At 42.7% G+C, this 17,626-nt stretch overlaps 1 protein-coding gene across 1 annotated transcript in view; it reads right to left on the minus strand.

Annotated features, from left to right (window-relative positions):
- The window catches only part of GRIN2B (glutamate ionotropic receptor NMDA type subunit 2B), a 221,483-nt gene that overhangs the window by 176,813 nt on the left and 27,044 nt on the right, over positions 1–17,626 (minus strand). The window contains exon 3 of the mRNA XM_014882568.2: positions 9,929–10,357. Coding sequence (XP_014738054.2) covers positions 9,929–10,339 — 411 coding nt within the window. The 5' untranslated portion in view covers positions 10,340–10,357. The remainder of the gene's footprint in view (positions 1–9,928; positions 10,358–17,626) is intronic.

Below are 17,626 nucleotides of genomic sequence, written 5' to 3' on the forward strand. Positions count from 1 at the left end.
CAGGGTGTGCTGGCTGAAGGAGTGCAGAGCCGAGCCAGCCCCAGGCACATTTTGGAAGACCACCTGGCCTTGCCCTAGCAGGAAGCACTGATGCCAGTGTCCCAGTCACCCTGCAGAGTCATTTTTGACTTCTTTTGTGGCTCGGGGCAGAATGGGAAGGGAATATTTCTGCCCAACTGGAGGGGAGAGGCACACTCAAAGGAAAGCATCATTGCCCAATCCCACTGCCCTGTGCCCTGCCCCGGCCCAGATCTGATCTTCTCAACTACACAGTTTCCTCCTGACAGGTTTTCCACTCCCATTTCACACTCCTCATCCCATTTCCTCAGCAGTTCTGCCACTCTCTGTGTTTCCTGGCTCTTGCTTCTGTGGCCAGGAAAGAAACATAACCTGGGCAGGTTTCTCTTTCCCTCTCAGGATTTTCCCATCCACCATCTCCTGCTTTCTACCTTTATCCAGTCCCCCTGCCCACCTCCTTGTATCAGGATCTCTTCCACATACTCACCCTCTGTACTAGCTCCTCAGAATACCCTGCATGCCCCCCAGCCCCATTTCTGCCCAGATTCCCTGCTGCACAGCACATTCCTGCTGGCTGGATCCCACAAGAGATCTCCAGCTCCAGCACAGCCTATGAAGCCCCCAGGGCCAGGTGCAGTTTTGAAGCATAGTTTGCAAGGACAAGTTCTTTACAAGAGACATGGCAAAGACCTAAAAAGTCTTCAGGCACATCTGCAGTTTCTTACACATATAACAAGGCCGAACTTGGAGCAGCCTATGCAGTGGTAGAAAAAGCTCATATCTGGTTAGAAGTCCCTCCCTGCAAGACACTCCTGCTCCAGACCTGTGGTGGTCAGGCAGAACTTTTGGACGAAAATGTGACAGCCTTTGCAATACAGATAAATCACATATCATCCTGTGCCACATTTTCAGAGAGAGATGTTTTATTTTCCAAATAAATTAGCAAAATAAATCAATCAGCTTGAGGCATACACCTGGCATCGGAAACTTTGCTCAAACAGTCATAGTCTGGCAAAATTACAGGAAACACCCAAGAGGATTTTATAATGGGGAATGCTGACCAAGCTTACAAGAGATGGTACTATCAGCCCTGCATAAAATGAGTTATCGAGGATGATGCAGCTATTCAGCCACCATCTCTAACGGGGGTTAGAGCTTCTCCATCCTGGAGTCCAGATTTTCATCTCAATCATTGTATTTACTTCAGGTAGAAAAATCCAGTAATTGTTTCCTAGTAATTAGGTCACCTTTGCCTTTTGTAGAGCTCAAACTTCACAAAAACATTGTTATGGACTCCTTGTAAAGGGCAAATTGCTGTAGACAGCAGCTGAGCAAGAGTCTTAAAGTCATGTTTTATAGCAGAGCTGCAGTGAGGATTAGGGTCTATTAGAACTGCTGGATCCTGTTGGCACCTTTTAGATCAGCTCTCTTCACTGCATGTAAGTGCCTCCTTTACTTTTTTGCCCACTCACCCTTAGACTCTCCATATCCTTCATTCCTGTCTTCCCCCTTTCTCTGAAACTTAGATTTGTTGTTATTATCAGGAACCTCACAGATACACAGCTAAAAGCTATTGCCAAGCACAGAAAAATTGCTTTGACAAAGCCTTTAAGTTTGGTTTTTTTCCCCTCACTCTCAGAACTCACTCTTTTTTTTCTCCTTAATTTTCTCCCCATGATCCTAGGTTCAGGAGAAGTTTTCCTATCTTTCATCTTTATCCTCTTTTTCCTCTGCTTCATCTATGTAACATATTCTCCAGCAATTAGTCAGTCGTGAAATATTTTCAGTTTGAAAATAGCTGAAGAAACATGGTTTCCATATTTTTCCCTAAGAAAAGTCAGTGTCTGAGCCTTTTTCATGATACATATATATCAATTAATATTATCATTTAATATATCATAATACATCATTTAATATATTCCCCTAACTTTATCCTGTCATTCCTGCTTCTGCTTCTGGCAGCTACACTAAGCATTTTCCTCTAATCTTAGTCTACCTCTATTCATTGAGTATATAAATCACACCCTGACTCATTGTTCAGCCAATCTACAGCACACACATACAGCTGCTTCACTCTATCTTCATATATCAGCTCTTCCATACCATTAAGAGATTCACAGACTACAATTATGTCTTCTTCTTTACCCCGTTTTTTTCCCAGCCTCCGTATATGTAATTCCCTTAGCTTCCTTCATAATCCATCCCCTCCAAACTCGACTAATGAGGCAAATAAAAGGCAAAGACAATAAGAGATTCCCAGGAAAGAATTGTTGCTCTCTGTCCTGCAGTTACTGAGGAATGACACGCAGATCTAAAGCAGCAGCATCGGGCAATTTCACACTCCATGTTTTCAATTTCATTTTGAGGCCAGTTTAGGGTAGGGACAAATTTGAGTGTAATTAATTTAGATTTTGTGAGACAAGTTACTGCTTGGGGTTGTAATAAAGGACTGCCTGTGCAGATTGAAGAAACTAATCTCCTTGTCCGGCTGGGGATGGCACAAATTGATTTAAGACTTTTTTGTTGTTTTTTTTTTTGTTTTGAAGAAAGGGGTTGTGATAAAGATTATAACTAACTATAGGTCAGAGCTCATCAAGCTTCCAGATTTTATTTAGGTAAGTGCTTACAGATTTGGAGATGTACCTAAATATGATTAGTGTGAAAATCAAGGTTAGAAATCTATCAAGACATTTTTCACAGACGCCCAGGTCTAAACTGGGTGGAAATTAACATTTTCCTCACAGAGACTTCAACAGTTCTATTTCCAGGTAGACAGTGGGAACATCACATTTAAGCAATAGCAGTGACAAGGTTAATTCACCTTTTCTTTACCTGAGGTGAGTCGCAGAAGTTGCGTGCAGAGCTAGGGAAGGAAAGGTCTTCTGTCCCTCAAAAGAAAACATCACTATAACAGAAGAAAACTAACACTCTGTACTCCTGGAGGAAAAATCCTATGACCCGAAACAAAACAGCTTATAAATAGCTGCAGAATGCTGATGTAAAGGAACCAGACTTCACTTTCGCTTGACATTTGTTGCCTGAGACAACTTCTGCTGCACACACCTGTGTGTGGCCATCCTCTCCCTTAGAGCTCTGTCCCTGCATCCCAGGGCACCTCAGCAGGCCTTGAGTCTCACCAGGGTACCAGGGTTTCTCCTTCCCACTTCTGTGACACCCAAGCCCAGGTAACACCTTCAAGCATCATGTGTCCAAGGCTCACGGCAAATATGAAGCGCATCCAGTATAAATTATTAGGAGGGGAAAAGCAATAGGGATATTTCATGGAAAGTTACACTTCCATAAGAGTTTTTTTTAAAGAGGTTTTCTTGTTGTTTTTAAGCAATAAACCAAAAAGAAAGGAATCAACTCCACATTTTTTTCCTGTGACTCTTGAAAACAATACCCCAGAAAAAGAGAAGGCCTTGAAATGAAGTTCCTTCCAATAAAATTGAAGATGACGTAAAGGAAAGCCTTAATTTTTATTTTTTAAGAAAAAACACTATTTTAATAGGATAATTAATAGAAATTATACATTTCTTTGAAAAGTCATATTTTCATTGGAATAATACTGATGAGAGTACTTGAGCTCTTGTTTAGAAAATGAGAGTTCACATTTAAGGATTTAATGGCCCTGGAGAGAGGTTAAACCTCTTAAAAGTTCATTTCCAGGTTTCCCCAATATCTGAGGGTTTTTAAGTGCTGCAATTTATTTGTAAAGTAATAAAAATAGTTCTAGGTAATGCTCAAGTGTTAAACTCTCAAAAACATGCTGCCCATACTTCCTTTCTTGCCATGAATAAAAGAAAATGTTATTTTGTATGGGTTGATTAGACACAGATGTAAACATATATTAAAGACCCACCTGGCTTTTTATTACATGTGTATACAAGGGAAAAACAACACTGGCATACAATACTGGCTTTTATTGTCTGTGTATCTGTGACTTACCTTTTATTCTTCTTGCCCAACCTTTGCAGCAGACTTGTAATTTGAGGACACATGATATTTAGTTTGTTATTTGTGAGCTACAGAGAGCTTTATTTTGGCAGCAAAAGGAAACAAAGTACCAAAAGCAAAAGAAGTGTATTAATCATGTCCTTAATAAAATTATTAAGAGCTTAGAGGGAAACTGATGATTTATTTTTTATTTAATTTTTAAAAATCAAACTCATCTTTGCTAATCACTAGATTAGTTTAAGAAACATTTAAACTATTACTGTCATCAAATGCAGTTTCAGAGAAATGAAAACACTTTATGAAATTACATGAACTGCATATAAATTTGTTTTGGAGGAAAAAAGGGATAGAAATCTTTCAATGTCTGCAGATCAAAATGTGCCTTTTTCCCCCCCTTCTAAGCAGCATTTTGTTTGGTATTTATTTTACTTCAATTCATATAATCCATTCAAAGGAAACATTAACTCTTTTTTTAATTTTTTTTTTTAACTGAATTTCCTTCACACAAGGGCTTGAAAAATTTCAGATGCCATCCCTAATGGAAATGAGACAGATTTACACCAAAAAAAATGAGGTTTTCATTCCCTATGCATCCCTATTACTTAACCTTTGAAAACCTGAGAGTGAAAGTGCTTTCCTTTTAATTACAGATGTTCTGCTTTTAGCAGCACTGTCCCAGTGTCTTTGACTTTGTCCTGGTTTCAGTGTGTATCTAGGTGCTCAGCTTATCCAACTAGTTTTGGCTTCCCTGTACCTTCAGCATCACTTTGCTGCACTCTGGCCAACAGCTACTCTCCCTTCCCTGGTGCTTTGCCCCCATGGTCCAACTTTGGACTTGCTTTCCAGCCAAATTACCAAAGAAATGACTGCAGCAGCAGCATGGCCCAAAGATGGAGTGATCACAGCAACTCTGGCATTGAGGGAGAGAGACAATGTATCTTGGAAATTTTACAGAAAACAAAGGGGAGACGGGGATTTATGAAGTGGGGATTAAAAGGCAAAGAAAACACTGTGGCTTCGGTATAAATGGGGGAAAAAAAAAAAGAACAGGGTAGTGGAGGGAGTAAAAGAAAAGCCAGCTCCACACTGTGTGAAAAAAAAAAAAAGGAGAATCTGGCCTGGAACAGATTTTAAATTTCAGGTTAGTTTTATGCAGCTTTTATCCAAATTGTATTACTGGCACAGCCAAGTAATAGATCACTCTTTCCTACCGTTTTATTTCCATCAGCATGCTGATGCATACTGCGTGTATCCCTGTGTGGGCAAGCCCTGGAGAAAATAGCAAGGGATGCAGAGACATAGAAGACTGATTTTCACCTGGGAAAACATAACCATCCTCTTCTTCCAATAGTTTCTTTCCTCTTCTGCCTGTGCACAGTTGTGTTACTATAAAGATGCACAGGACAAGAAGCTCTGGCAAAATAATATAACTGTGGAGAAGTAATGAGGAATAATTCCAGCAAAAATTATGGCCAGCAGCTCTGCTATAAGAGAACCCAAATCATTTTCTGTTCTTACTTTTTCTGCATTCGTTATCACCAAGTTGCCTTTTTCTGTTATTTCAAAACAAATAAATAGTATGTCATTACAACATGGACCAATCAGCCAAATGATGTGGTCATTTTTTAGGCAAAAAGCTAAATATTTTCCAACACAGTTAAGTTTTATAAATCAGAACAACGATTCGCCCTTCCCTTGAGATACCTATAAATGTACATTCATAAATGTTATTTCCTTTTTATTTTATGACTGCTCCTTTGCCTCCTAGCTCTGGGCAGAACTGATTTTAGGTAATATGGAAACAACAACGAAGAGAAGCCTAGTCCAGATTTCCAGCTTCAGGTCTGCAACCCAAGAGATTGGTTTGTGTGGTTATCTGAACTGAAGCTTGGTTTGCAGTCTTGAAGATTTACTTTCACCATCAGTCTCCTAACACAGGGTATCCTCATACAATTGAATTTCTGCTTTCAAAACAATTGGGGAGAAACAATAAATTATTTTAAATGCTGGAAAGACAGCAGATATCCCCTCTGGTCAAAAGTGCAGTGCAGTCTTCTAGACAATACAAACTAATGCTTAAAATCAGGCAACACAAAGCTGTTCAAAGTCAGGTCATTACAGCAACATCAAGCGAACTGAAGGGACCAGCAAGCTTCCACTAGAAAAGGTTTTGGACCACAGAAACCTAACATTGGTGGTGGTGCACATTTCTCTCCTCTCCATCTCATATTTTGGATTAAACACAGATCACCAGTGATTAATGCTATTTCCTTTCTAATCACAGGTCCTGTCAGATGATGCTATTGCCCTAGTCCTTTCCAAGGAATCAGCACCAAAATAAGGTGTTTTCTTACAGGGCTGAAACAGTGCAAGGACTCCTCTATCCTGTCCCAGAGCCTGGCTCCTCTGAGAGGAACTAACATGGGGTCTGTTGGACCCCCTTAGCCATCACTCCCAGGCCACCCAGCCCCAACAAAAGGGCTGCTGCACTTCACTGCACTGGGAGTCACTGCTGGCATGCTTCTCAAACTCGGGGGACCGAGCTGGCTATGACAGAACTCTCACTCGGCAAGGTGGCCTCTCCAGAGCTCGGGTGAGGCACTCCACGTGTCTCTGCTTCACCGCTTTCCTGGAACTAAACCCAGAGCACAGTGTGCACACAGATCGTCTGGTCACATTCTTCTTATGCCAGATTAGTCAGAAATTAAATTTAACACACTGTAACAGGTAAGCAGGTGGAATTAGAGACACGAGCACCAAGGAGTAAAAACAGCTAAAACATGTACATTCCTGTATACTTATTTTTCAGAGGAAAAAGGCAAAATGCAGGGAAAACAAACTATATAAACATTATTTACAAAATCTAATCAAATACAATATTAAATAATGTTTGAACAAAATCAGGAAAAACAGATGTTACACTTTCAGCAACATATCTCCACCTGCTATGTCACACCTAGGGCAGGATTCATGGCATTTAACTTGAGGTATCATGAACACGTGGAGGTACAGCCTTCTTCAGTAATCACTGGGGAGACACAGGACTGTCCCATGAGCATTTCACTGCACCCTGAATTGGGTGGGGTGAATTGTCCTCAGGTGGTGCCTCCATTACCACTAATGTCTAGACCTCCAGCTAGACAGGTGGGTAGCAAACTTCCAGATGAGAATTAAATGAGATAAAGCCAGCTTATAGTGCATACTATACAATATTTCTGTCTTTATATACAGGACAAAAGAAAATTTGGGCTTTAAATACTGATTTAATTTTTTGCCTGCCCTTTTATGTCTCAATTTACCAGCTGCATAGCACATTATTAAGCCCTTTTTACAAATGACCCACATTTCCTAACAGAACACTTACTACACCCTCACTGAAGGTGAAACAGAATTTCACATGTTACTCCAAGAAAGGTGGTTTGACTGGGGAGGTTTTTTTGCATTGAAGTCCAGCAAAGAGGGGCTTATCTGTCACACCAAGGCATTAGTGGTTTCTAGCATTCCTTAGGTTTGCACTGGCACGACTGATCACAAACACACGGGGAGCATAATGAAGCTGTAAGTACAGATCTGAACCTGTGAAATGCTGAGCAAGTTCAATCACAGCTGACTGCTGTGGGCGTTGAGGGGATGCTGAAAGAAGTAATCCATGCTTGCAGGATCAAACCTCAACCACACAACTCAGCTACAAAGAACATGACTAAGAGTCACTGGAAGCAAAGCCTCTGTCAAGGCCCTCTGTAAAAAAATTAATTGCTTAAGGACTTACCAGGCTATTTAGTATTTTTAGTAGAATTTCAGTGTATTTACTCTCTACCATATTTTAATTCAATTCATCAAATAAATATTATCCATTAAAGATTACACAGCTGTGGATCAGAAGTTGTAAAGGTCAGTCTTTTCAAATTATTTTTCAAAGAAACTTTGGCCTTTCTTAAAACTGCAGATCTTTGTACATAACCTGCAAACCTCCTGTCTGCAAAACTACCAGGAAAAAAAAAAAAAAAAAAAAAAGGGTCTGGTAAAACAGAAGTCTCCATTCATAAGGCTTCCACCTTTGAGCTCCCTGTGGGCTGCCTGCCTGCCAGAATGCTCTTCAGAAGCAAACCAGTGGGGTACACAGGGCAGTGGCAGGAGATGCTGCCTTCCCAAGGAGACACTAGGGACAGGTAGAAAGAAAAACCTTTTGAAAGTTCAATAGGCCAAATTTCTCTTTGAATTGCAGCAGCGTAAATCTGATCTAATCCTGCCAAAGGCAATGGGGCTGTGCTGGATTTACCCTGCGGGAATCTGAAATCAGAATCTGGCCTGCCATGTTCAAAGTCACAAGGACCTTTTCCCAGTGCTTAGGAGGTCTTCTGTCAGTAACTCTTACATTTGTTCAAAGATGTAAAATGTCACCCCAAGTGTGAAGTGCAGCACTTGAGCACTGCTTCCAGCCCTCTTCTGCACAGATATAGATAACCATGCAACGCAGCAGGCAGGAGAGCATCAAGATGCAGCATTGCTGCCTGCCTGGCCTCCAATGCAGAAAAGCTTCACTGTGGGTGGAATGGGGCAGTGCCACTTCAGCACATGTGCAACTACTCAAGGAGTGAGAGAAAAAAGGCCCATGATTATTCAGTGACTATTTCAGTTTAAAGGCTGATATGACAAAATAACACTGCATACTAACTGTGTGTTATTTGGCAACTGAACAGTTGGTCAAAGAGTGAGAAAATAATTTGTTACCACCTTTGATAGCCTGCACCAGATTATTTACTTGCAAGGTAGATAAAACAGAATGTGCCTGGATTTCCCAGCTCACTAAATCTCTTTCTGAGGAAAAGCTGCCACAGTGGCCAGGTCAATTCTCACCTTTCATTCAATTAGGCTTGATTCTGCCTAGTTGAATGTCTCAGACTCACTTAAGAGCCACCTGTAAAAGAAAAAGGCTGTCAGCCTGTGTCCCTCTTTACTTCTTTGGGATACACAAAGAGTGGCCAAGAGGGTCTTCTCAATAAAAGCCTTGGCCTTGACTGTCTGGCATCAAACCTACAGGAAAAGGGACAGTCAGCGTCTCTCACATGTTCCCACTGGCCAACAGTAGCCCCGAGGCCACTGTTAGCCACACTATCTGGCCAAATGCACATTCAGGTGTGAATTGCTGCCTGTCCTGCTCCTGAAAGGTGGAAGACTCGCATGAGATCCTCCTGCACCCTATGGAGGCTATACCAAGAATTATTTGTTGGCCAAAGATGCTACTCCCTCTCTGCATCTTGCCCCGTTCAAAAGCAGTAGCAGGATGTTGTTTGTGTAGTAATTGTTCAGAAGACTGGCTAGGCCCTGGGAAAATAATGAAATGTCTGTGACATGAAGGAGTAAAGTAGTGCAGTGGAAAAAAAAAGATTTAGCTGGACTGGTTCAGACTGGTTAGTCACTTTAGCTAACACCTATTTAACTTCAGGAGCTAATGAACACTTTATAGAGAGGATGGCTATATTAAAGATTCAATTATATTCCAATTAAGATGTAAGAGCTGTATTAAGCATCCCTGAAAATACCACAATGTCCTCCAGCTACACGCAGGAAAAAAATCCAGTCTATGATCCCTGGCTCTTCTAAGGTAAAACACAGGCAAAAATAAAACCTTAAAAAAATTTACAATTGTCAGGGGCTCTTTACCCTTCTTAAGGAAGAAGGAAAGGTCTGATTCTTTTTTGAGTCTTTTCTACCTGCTTCTTTCCCTCCCCAGTTATTCTCTGTTGCAGGTAGTGCCACATGATTAATAGGCTCTTCTCAGTAGTGCTACACACAGGTAGCTCTTTTAATCTGTCTTTGAATCTGAAGCTGTCTAATCCCCCAAGCTTTGGCCCCATGAGACACCACCTGAGGATCACAGAGTAAGATACTTCTCTTTGTTTTAAGTTTGGATCCACAGGTCTGCAAAAGAAGGAAGCTCATTTAAATTTACCTTATCTGCCATGATCATAGAGGATCCTCCATGGATGCCCAGGATGGGAGTGAGTGTCTGGGCAGAGATGAAGTCCAGGATCTGGGCAATGGCTTCCTGGTCCGTGTCATCAGCGAATACCACCCCTTGAATCTTGCGGTCAGACATGAGGTCACAGATGCGGGTGATGATGCTCTTGGGATCTGTCTCATTCATGGCCACCAGCTCCACCCGAGGCACCACTGAGAGGTGGTGGAAGTCATCTTTCTCGTGGGCATCTTTGATGGCCACTTCGTCCGAGGTCCCCACCAGGATGACAGCAATGCCAATGCTCGGGTGGCTTTTCTGGGCATGGGCCCCGCTCCCTGTTGTTGCGAGGACTGCCAGCACCAGCCAAAACCTTGGAGAGTAGCACTCCACCCTGGGCCTCATCTTCGGCTCTTACACTCCCTGAGTGAGGAAGAAAAAAGGGGGAAAGTAAAACAAAGTGATTAATTGACAAGTCAGTCATGCACTCAGCCTTCAAGGTAGATCCATCGATCTTGCTCAGCCACTACTCTCCTCCCAACAATCCTTCTACTCTGATGCCTAGCCCTTTGGCTCTGTTAAAGTTGGGGAGTCAGACCAGTCCAGCTCCTACTTCAGAGTCTGCCATCTCTTAAGAGAACAGCTGTCAGCAAAGGACAGGATTATGTCATCTCTCAGGTCCCATGTCACTTTGAGACCCAAGTCAAAAGTGATAGAGAATTGTCCTTTGACAGCTGATCAGCTGTCTTTGTGAAATTAATTGCTTATGTCAAGCCCATGTCTGAGTGCTCACCCTCAACACAAAGGAATGGCTGGTGCTTGTGATCAGTTTGGACTTGTGCTGGAGGTACAGACAGGAAGACTGAGAAGACCAGGCAGATAAGGACTCTCTTTTCCTTTCTCAGCACAGTCCCTCCAGAATAAAGCGAGGAGAAATGGGCAAGGTCAATGGATGTGTATGCATGTGTGTGTCCATTGTATGCAACCTTCGTACCACCACCAGGACACACACAGCTCCAGTGTGTAATAGAGTTGGCCATATGCTTTCCACCAATACAGGCTTCTTTTTTTAAAACAAACAAACAAACAAACAAAAAAAAAGGAATACAAAATTCCCCAGTGGTCATGGCCAAAACTGGATCAGGATCCTCCAAGTCCATATGACAACTGTGCTTGCACAGAAGTAGAAATGTCAACAGAGCTTACAATGGTTCACCCTCAGCTACTACAGTCAGGCATGTTACATCAGTCTTCTCCCTGAGCATGTCCACTTTATTTTGTAATCACAACTGCAGAAATGAAAAAACCTGATGAGATCATCTCTCTAGCCCCTGCCTGAGTGGGACAGTTCCCTGCGGGACTGTTCCTATCTCTTTATTCAGTCGTGCTTTAATAATAGTTCACATTTCCACAGCACTTTTCATCCTCAAGGCACTTTACAAACACTAGTGAACTAATTCTTACAGCACTCATGCAGTGTAAATATCAGAGACAACAGAGCAGCGTCCCCTCATCTGCCCACCACACCTGTGGGAGGTAGCACTGTTTGGTGTGCCCACCCAGGGCCACACTGATGTCCCAAGGAGATTTCAGGCATTTCAAACTTAAGGAGACTTTCCCTCAACAGGTCCTGATCAGCTACTCATGCCCACAATTCTGTTCTTCAGCAACCAGGCACACTTGAAATAAATACACCAGCCCTGTGTGTCTTTGTGCTACACCTCTGGTCTTGGGTGTCCAAGAATGGGATCCTTCCATACTGATCACCACTACACATGCCTCTATCAAATTAACAGAAAGCCACAGCAGCAGTGGCAACGCTGGCAAAACTATGTGGAAGAAAAGTCCAAAAACAACCTCAGCTGACACCAGCCACTCACAAGGAAAAGGCCCAGGAAGCCCCATCTTGCCCTGCCCAGAATACACAAGCTCAACACCTGCTCCCTCATTGTCATGCTAAGCAGAGAGGATGCATCCTGCATTGAGATTACCGGATAAATAAGCAGATAATAAAATAGATAATAAATATGCACCGGAGAAACCAAATCCACTTAAGAAGCTGAAAGGAACTGTGGGTGTGAAGCACCAATCGATTCTAAACTCTCTGAAGGATTCACTTTCGGAGAGATGCTCACAAGGAGAACACCAAGAGACTTTGAGAGTTTGGCAAAATGAACAGTTAACTTCATTCCAGTATGACTCTTATCCTCCAATTACGAGTCACTAAATTAGATTCCTTCACAGTGAAATGCAGTCCCCATTTCTGCAATGCTTTATTAACTTTAATGCACTCTATACACTCTCAGTCTCTCACTCACTTAAATGCTATATTTGTTCTCTTAAAATATGTCTGCTGCGGTCCCTCTGCATCAACTCACACAGTATATTACGCTTGGTTAGGCAATGGCTAGTTGTGATGCCCAGAGAGGAGAGTGTAGGTTTTTGCCAGCCCCTTTCCCACCAGGAATAATCTACAGGGCCTTCCAAGCCAGAGCTCAGATAAGATTCAAGCAGGAGCTATACAGGCAGTCATGGCAGCTGTCAGCCTTCACGCCCAAGCACATGCTTCTCCTAGTGGGAAAAATGGCAGCCAAGAAACCCATTCCCTACTCTTCACCTGCATCAAAGCCAATAAATCTCTACCATCTAGGAGAAGAGAGCCCAGATCCTAAAGAGCACATAGGTGCCAATCTGTTGGGTGTCTGTGCCCTACTTGGGCAGACTTTTCTATTCAACAAAAGATGGAGTTATCTGCACGGTGCCAGATCCTCAGGCTTTGGGCAGATAAGCAGGGAGCAGCCAGGGCTAGGAAGAAACTAATTCAAAGAGGAGGTTGTCTGCAGCTCAGTAGCCAACCTGCCATCTCCAATTTGGATCCTCAGCCATTAGCCCTCTGTGGTTCAGGCAGAGCAATGCTAAGGTAGCCTGTGTGGTACCTAAGCCGAGACATCTCTGTCACACATAACACATCTGTCATGCTCACAATGTCTTTCAGGTGCTCCATGGGCAGTCTGTGTGCCAGACAGCAGTGTTCTCCTAAGGGAATAGCAGGTACCAGGTCCAGGCTGGGCTCCTTCATACAATGGGAGCTGGAGATGTGGTAAGGCAGGAGAGCATCAATAAATCACACCCAACCCAGGGCTGAGTGTGGTTTGCACCATTCAGCTCCCACAAGGCAGCATAGGGGCGAGCTGCTCAAGGACTAAATCAGGGATGCTTGTGGTATTTACAATCCCTTCCCTCCTTGGGGCTGACTTGTGTTCACATCAGCAGCCACTCTTCACACATCTGCTCAGATGCATGTACTAGGTGTTAGACAAAGGGACAGACATCCCAACACCAACCTCACCTCGCGTTCCTCCTCTGGTCTGGCTCCCTGCAGGCCCCTCTTGAATGTGTGCTAGCAGAAACAAGGCAGGCATGAACCACCACAGACTTATTATCAGGTTAAGTGGACCCCAGAACTATTGTGAAAATGTATTTTTGCCAACAGAGCAAAAAGTTTTATCTGTAATTTCTACTGTGTTCAAGTGTAAACATTCAAGGTACTCAAGAAAGCACTGGAGGCAGCACAGACCTCCTTCTAAGTGTGTTCCTGTTCCCAGTGAAAAAGGGGGATGGAGAAATTCACACAAAAATAAACTCATATCCACCTCACAAGGCTAAAGCTGTAAAACAAGGCATTTATCCTTTGTCATTTCAAGAAATTTTAATAATTTTACAGTATAATTTCACCAGTCAAGAATGATTATAAAAACATGCAAGTATATTTTATTGCCAAGTATTTTACACTAGCAGGATTTTCCTTTAGAGGTGGTGTGGGGCAATACAGTGTTTGAAGTATTTTCTGCGATTATGGCACTTCAAAACAATTTAGTAAATCCCAAACTCCAGACTGGTACATAAAATCCTTTACACATTACTGCACACTATTATATTGTCTCTGACTCCCTAGAAAATAATATATGGTAGGGCCATTAGATAAAGTGGTTTTACAGACATATCTATATTTAGGTATAAACATGCCAGTAAAATCATTATACCTCTACAATCTTATTTTACTTACCAATAAAATATATCCACCATTGTAGAGGAATGCAGCATGTACTTACTGCAGAGCAATGTTACACAATCACTTCCAAAATGGGAAGTGAAAGCTTACTTCTCCAATTGAAAATGCAAGAGGAATGTAGGTAGTCAGACAGTAATTATTCCAATTGGAATTTAGCCAAGACCAAAGGTTAGATTGCTTAAAAATATCATGAGAACCTTACTTGACACTGCACTTTTACGTGTATCAGACCTAAGATAAGTATTAATAGGAAATTATTAGACTGCACAGGCAAAACATGGCTCAGCATTAAGAGATATTTCTGGATGATATTTCAAAACACAAAGTACACAAATAGGTCACTGTGCATTCAACCAGGCTAACTGTAAACAGACTACTACTCCAGCAGTGTACAGCAAAGCCAGGCCATCTTCAGGTCAGGTAAAGAAACTGAGGCAGAACAAGGGCTGGTGACAGGTTTTTGGGGATAGTTCTGGTGTGTGCTGACACTGGTACCTCCTCCTGCTGCAATCGTGCCTCTGAGGTAGCCTTGCACAATACCCTCTAGGAAGGGTGTTTGCAGGCTCCCCAAACCCAGTCTCCAGGCTCAAGACAGCAAGAGAAAAGGAAACCATACAATACTGCAGTTCCAGGCAAAAAGCTGTCTTGAAGGCAGCTTTCCTAATTAAGAAGAAGACAATGATTGGGACAGGAGGCCTAGCCACCATCAAAGGGAGCTTCACAGGGATATCAGCTCCGTATGGGAGAATGAAAAGCCTATCTACAGCCTCCCCTTCCTATGCTTCATTGGAGTGCCACAAGGAAGCTCCTATCCCAGTGTTTTTTGGGCTCTGTTCACTGAGAGCCCTGATGCTCTTAAGAACCACTTAGACTTCAAGCCACGGAATCTGAATTCAACAGCTAATTTTGTATCTGTACCAACTGCAATGCTAATTCCCAACCCTTCTCTCTTCACTAGCCCAATTCCAGGCCTCATCACTATCATCACCCTCAGTCCTTTCACTACCTAAAGACAGATGCCCTGCCAGACCCAGTGTGTGACATCAGCATTGCCCTTTGGCATTTGCTCACCTTTGACAGCATCTTAATTCACATTGCCTTCATTCCCCTGACAGTTTGAGCAGTACCAGAAAGTAGTACCAAAAGCAATCCTTACATTTCAGGATCCAGTTAGAGGTAGGAAGAAATCCATCTCACCTGTGAAATAACTTACCACCCTCAAAGGTGCTTTAGGCCAACTATCCAACACACCACTGGAGAACAAGTGCACTAGAAGCTGTAGGGAAGTCAGCATTGCACTAGATGGCTACTGGACTGTCACACAAGGAAATACAAGTATGTCCAGGTCTAAGAAGAATGCTATTTCTGTATTTACCAATGACAGAAGACTGGTGACATTTTGTTCTTTTTGTCTACTACCTGCCTTGTGGGCAAACTGGAGGAGCTAAGACCCATTTAAAAAAAAAAAAAAAGGCAGGAGAGACTGGAACCTCATCAACTGTTACTTGTAAGAGCTGGGATTTAAAGCTATAAATCACATCACAATTTACACCTAAATTTCGCCATCTCTTTGATTTTTGAGGACCCAGTTTCAGCTTAGGAAATCCTCCCAATCTCATGGTTACTCTGCAATATAGACAAGCTGCATATTGTATACCTCTGAGGAGGCATATTCCTCTTCTTCTAACCCTGCTGTAACTATCATCCTACCACACCTTCAGCCCAGGCTATTTGTACATTGACAACTCTTGTGCTGCTGTTTCCCACATTACTGCTTACCACATAGGTGACATAAGTGCCCATAAATCTTCATCTGGCTCACAGCCCTGTTGTTCCAGGAATTTTGTCAACAGGCACAAAGAAGAGGAGGATGGATCTGGGGAACGATAGATGTGTCTTGAAAGAGCCTGCACACTTCAGGTGCTGATAAACAGAATGAATGATGCTGCAGGAAAATCTCCATACATTCAGAGCAGAAAGATGGCAGAGACTAGAGATTAAGGAAAGTGCCATACACAGTGGTGAATGCAGCAATCCAACGCACCTAGACCAAAAGGGTTTATTATGGTGACCCTGACTAAACAGCTCTCCAAGGGCATTTCAGTAGTTTCAGATGAAACCTGATATGGTTTAGTTTATTTTAACTAGCTTTGGAGTTCACTTATATTATCATTCCGAGCTGTAAATGCTGCTGCAACAGTGGCAGAAACATTCCTTCAAGGTCTTTTGGACAGTCTTCTTTCTATTCTTCACAATCACTCCCTCTCCAGTATGTACCTTTGTCCATGCCTGTACTATCCCACAGATTCATTTCTATCTAACACTCAAAATGTTTCCAATTTTCCCTTATTTCTCCCAAGTCAGCCTTGTTCTTTTGGGGGATGCATCACACACCCCCAGCCAAAGCCTTCAAAGCCCTTGGAGCTCCCTCATTACCTCACTGTTAGCTCTCTTTCCATAGACTCTGGGTGGAGAATAGCACATATGTTTGCTTCTATTCTCTACTTATTTTCTTCAGAGCTGTTCTTTCTTTATTAAATCAGTCTTAAACCAAGTTCCCTGACTTGGACAGTGTCAGATACATCAGAAGCTAGTTTGCCTCTGTCTATCCAACAGGTGTATGCAAGAATAAGGTGAGAAAGTGCTTCCCCTTCTCTACCCCATGCAAAGAAGAGCAATTCTCTCCCTGCACTTAAGGCAGTACAAAAAACGCTTTGATCATCAATTAGACCCATATCATTCCCAATAGATGAGGAACTATGTCTCATTATTTTAAGCTTGCCCAAGGGTAAGTTCCCAGTGTCCTTCCCACTTCCTCCCACCCACATATTTTACATATCACGGCTGATAGCTTATACAGCCACAGCCTGCAACCTTCTGCTGAGACCAACACCAAATGATTCATAGAAATCAAAAATTAAAATCCTCTGCTGAACAGTCTTGCCCTTCCCCAGTCACTTCAGGATTACTGTCTACAACACCTGCTTTAGCACACTACCTGCTCTGAAACAACTCAACAATAAGATTACCACTGCTAGGAGATAGCTCATATTTTGAAACATATCTCTAAACCCAGCCTAAATTTTCCCTTTCTCAGCTATCCTATAACCTTAATAATATCTCCTTCATTCAGCCTAAACCATTTCTCCCTCTCAACTCACCATCTCCACTATGAAAATGCTTATAGGTGGTTATCTGATCACCCCTTGAGACTTGCCTCTGCTGCTGCAAAAGTTCAGCTGTGTTTACTGCTCCTCATAATTCTAGTCCCCTTGGGTCTTCATCAGGAGGAACGAAGGAGAATGAAGGAAATGGCTGGGCAAGGGAGTGAAGGAGCAGGTCTGACCTGCTTACCCAGACTGGCACTCACGTGCAGAGCTGCAGGACTCAGTGTCACACACACAAAAGCCATTAAGAGAGACAGCAGGTCAGTCTGGCATTGCCCAGTGCCAGCTTCTAAATGCCAGAGCAGAGAGGCTTGGCACAGCCACCTCTCTCTGCAAGCCTGGCTTGTGGAGCCAGGCTAGAGCCACTATTCCCCTGCCAGGATCTCGCCCTTCCCCCAGCATCCCGCTTAGAGAAGTTTAGAGGGTTGAGACAGGTCCTCCCTGCCAGAGACT

The sequence above is a fragment of the Sturnus vulgaris genome, chromosome 5, assembly GCF_052056855.1.
Source record: "Sturnus vulgaris isolate bStuVul1 chromosome 5, bStuVul1.hap1, whole genome shotgun sequence".
In the NCBI taxonomy this organism is placed as follows: Eukaryota; Metazoa; Chordata; class Aves; order Passeriformes; family Sturnidae; genus Sturnus; species Sturnus vulgaris.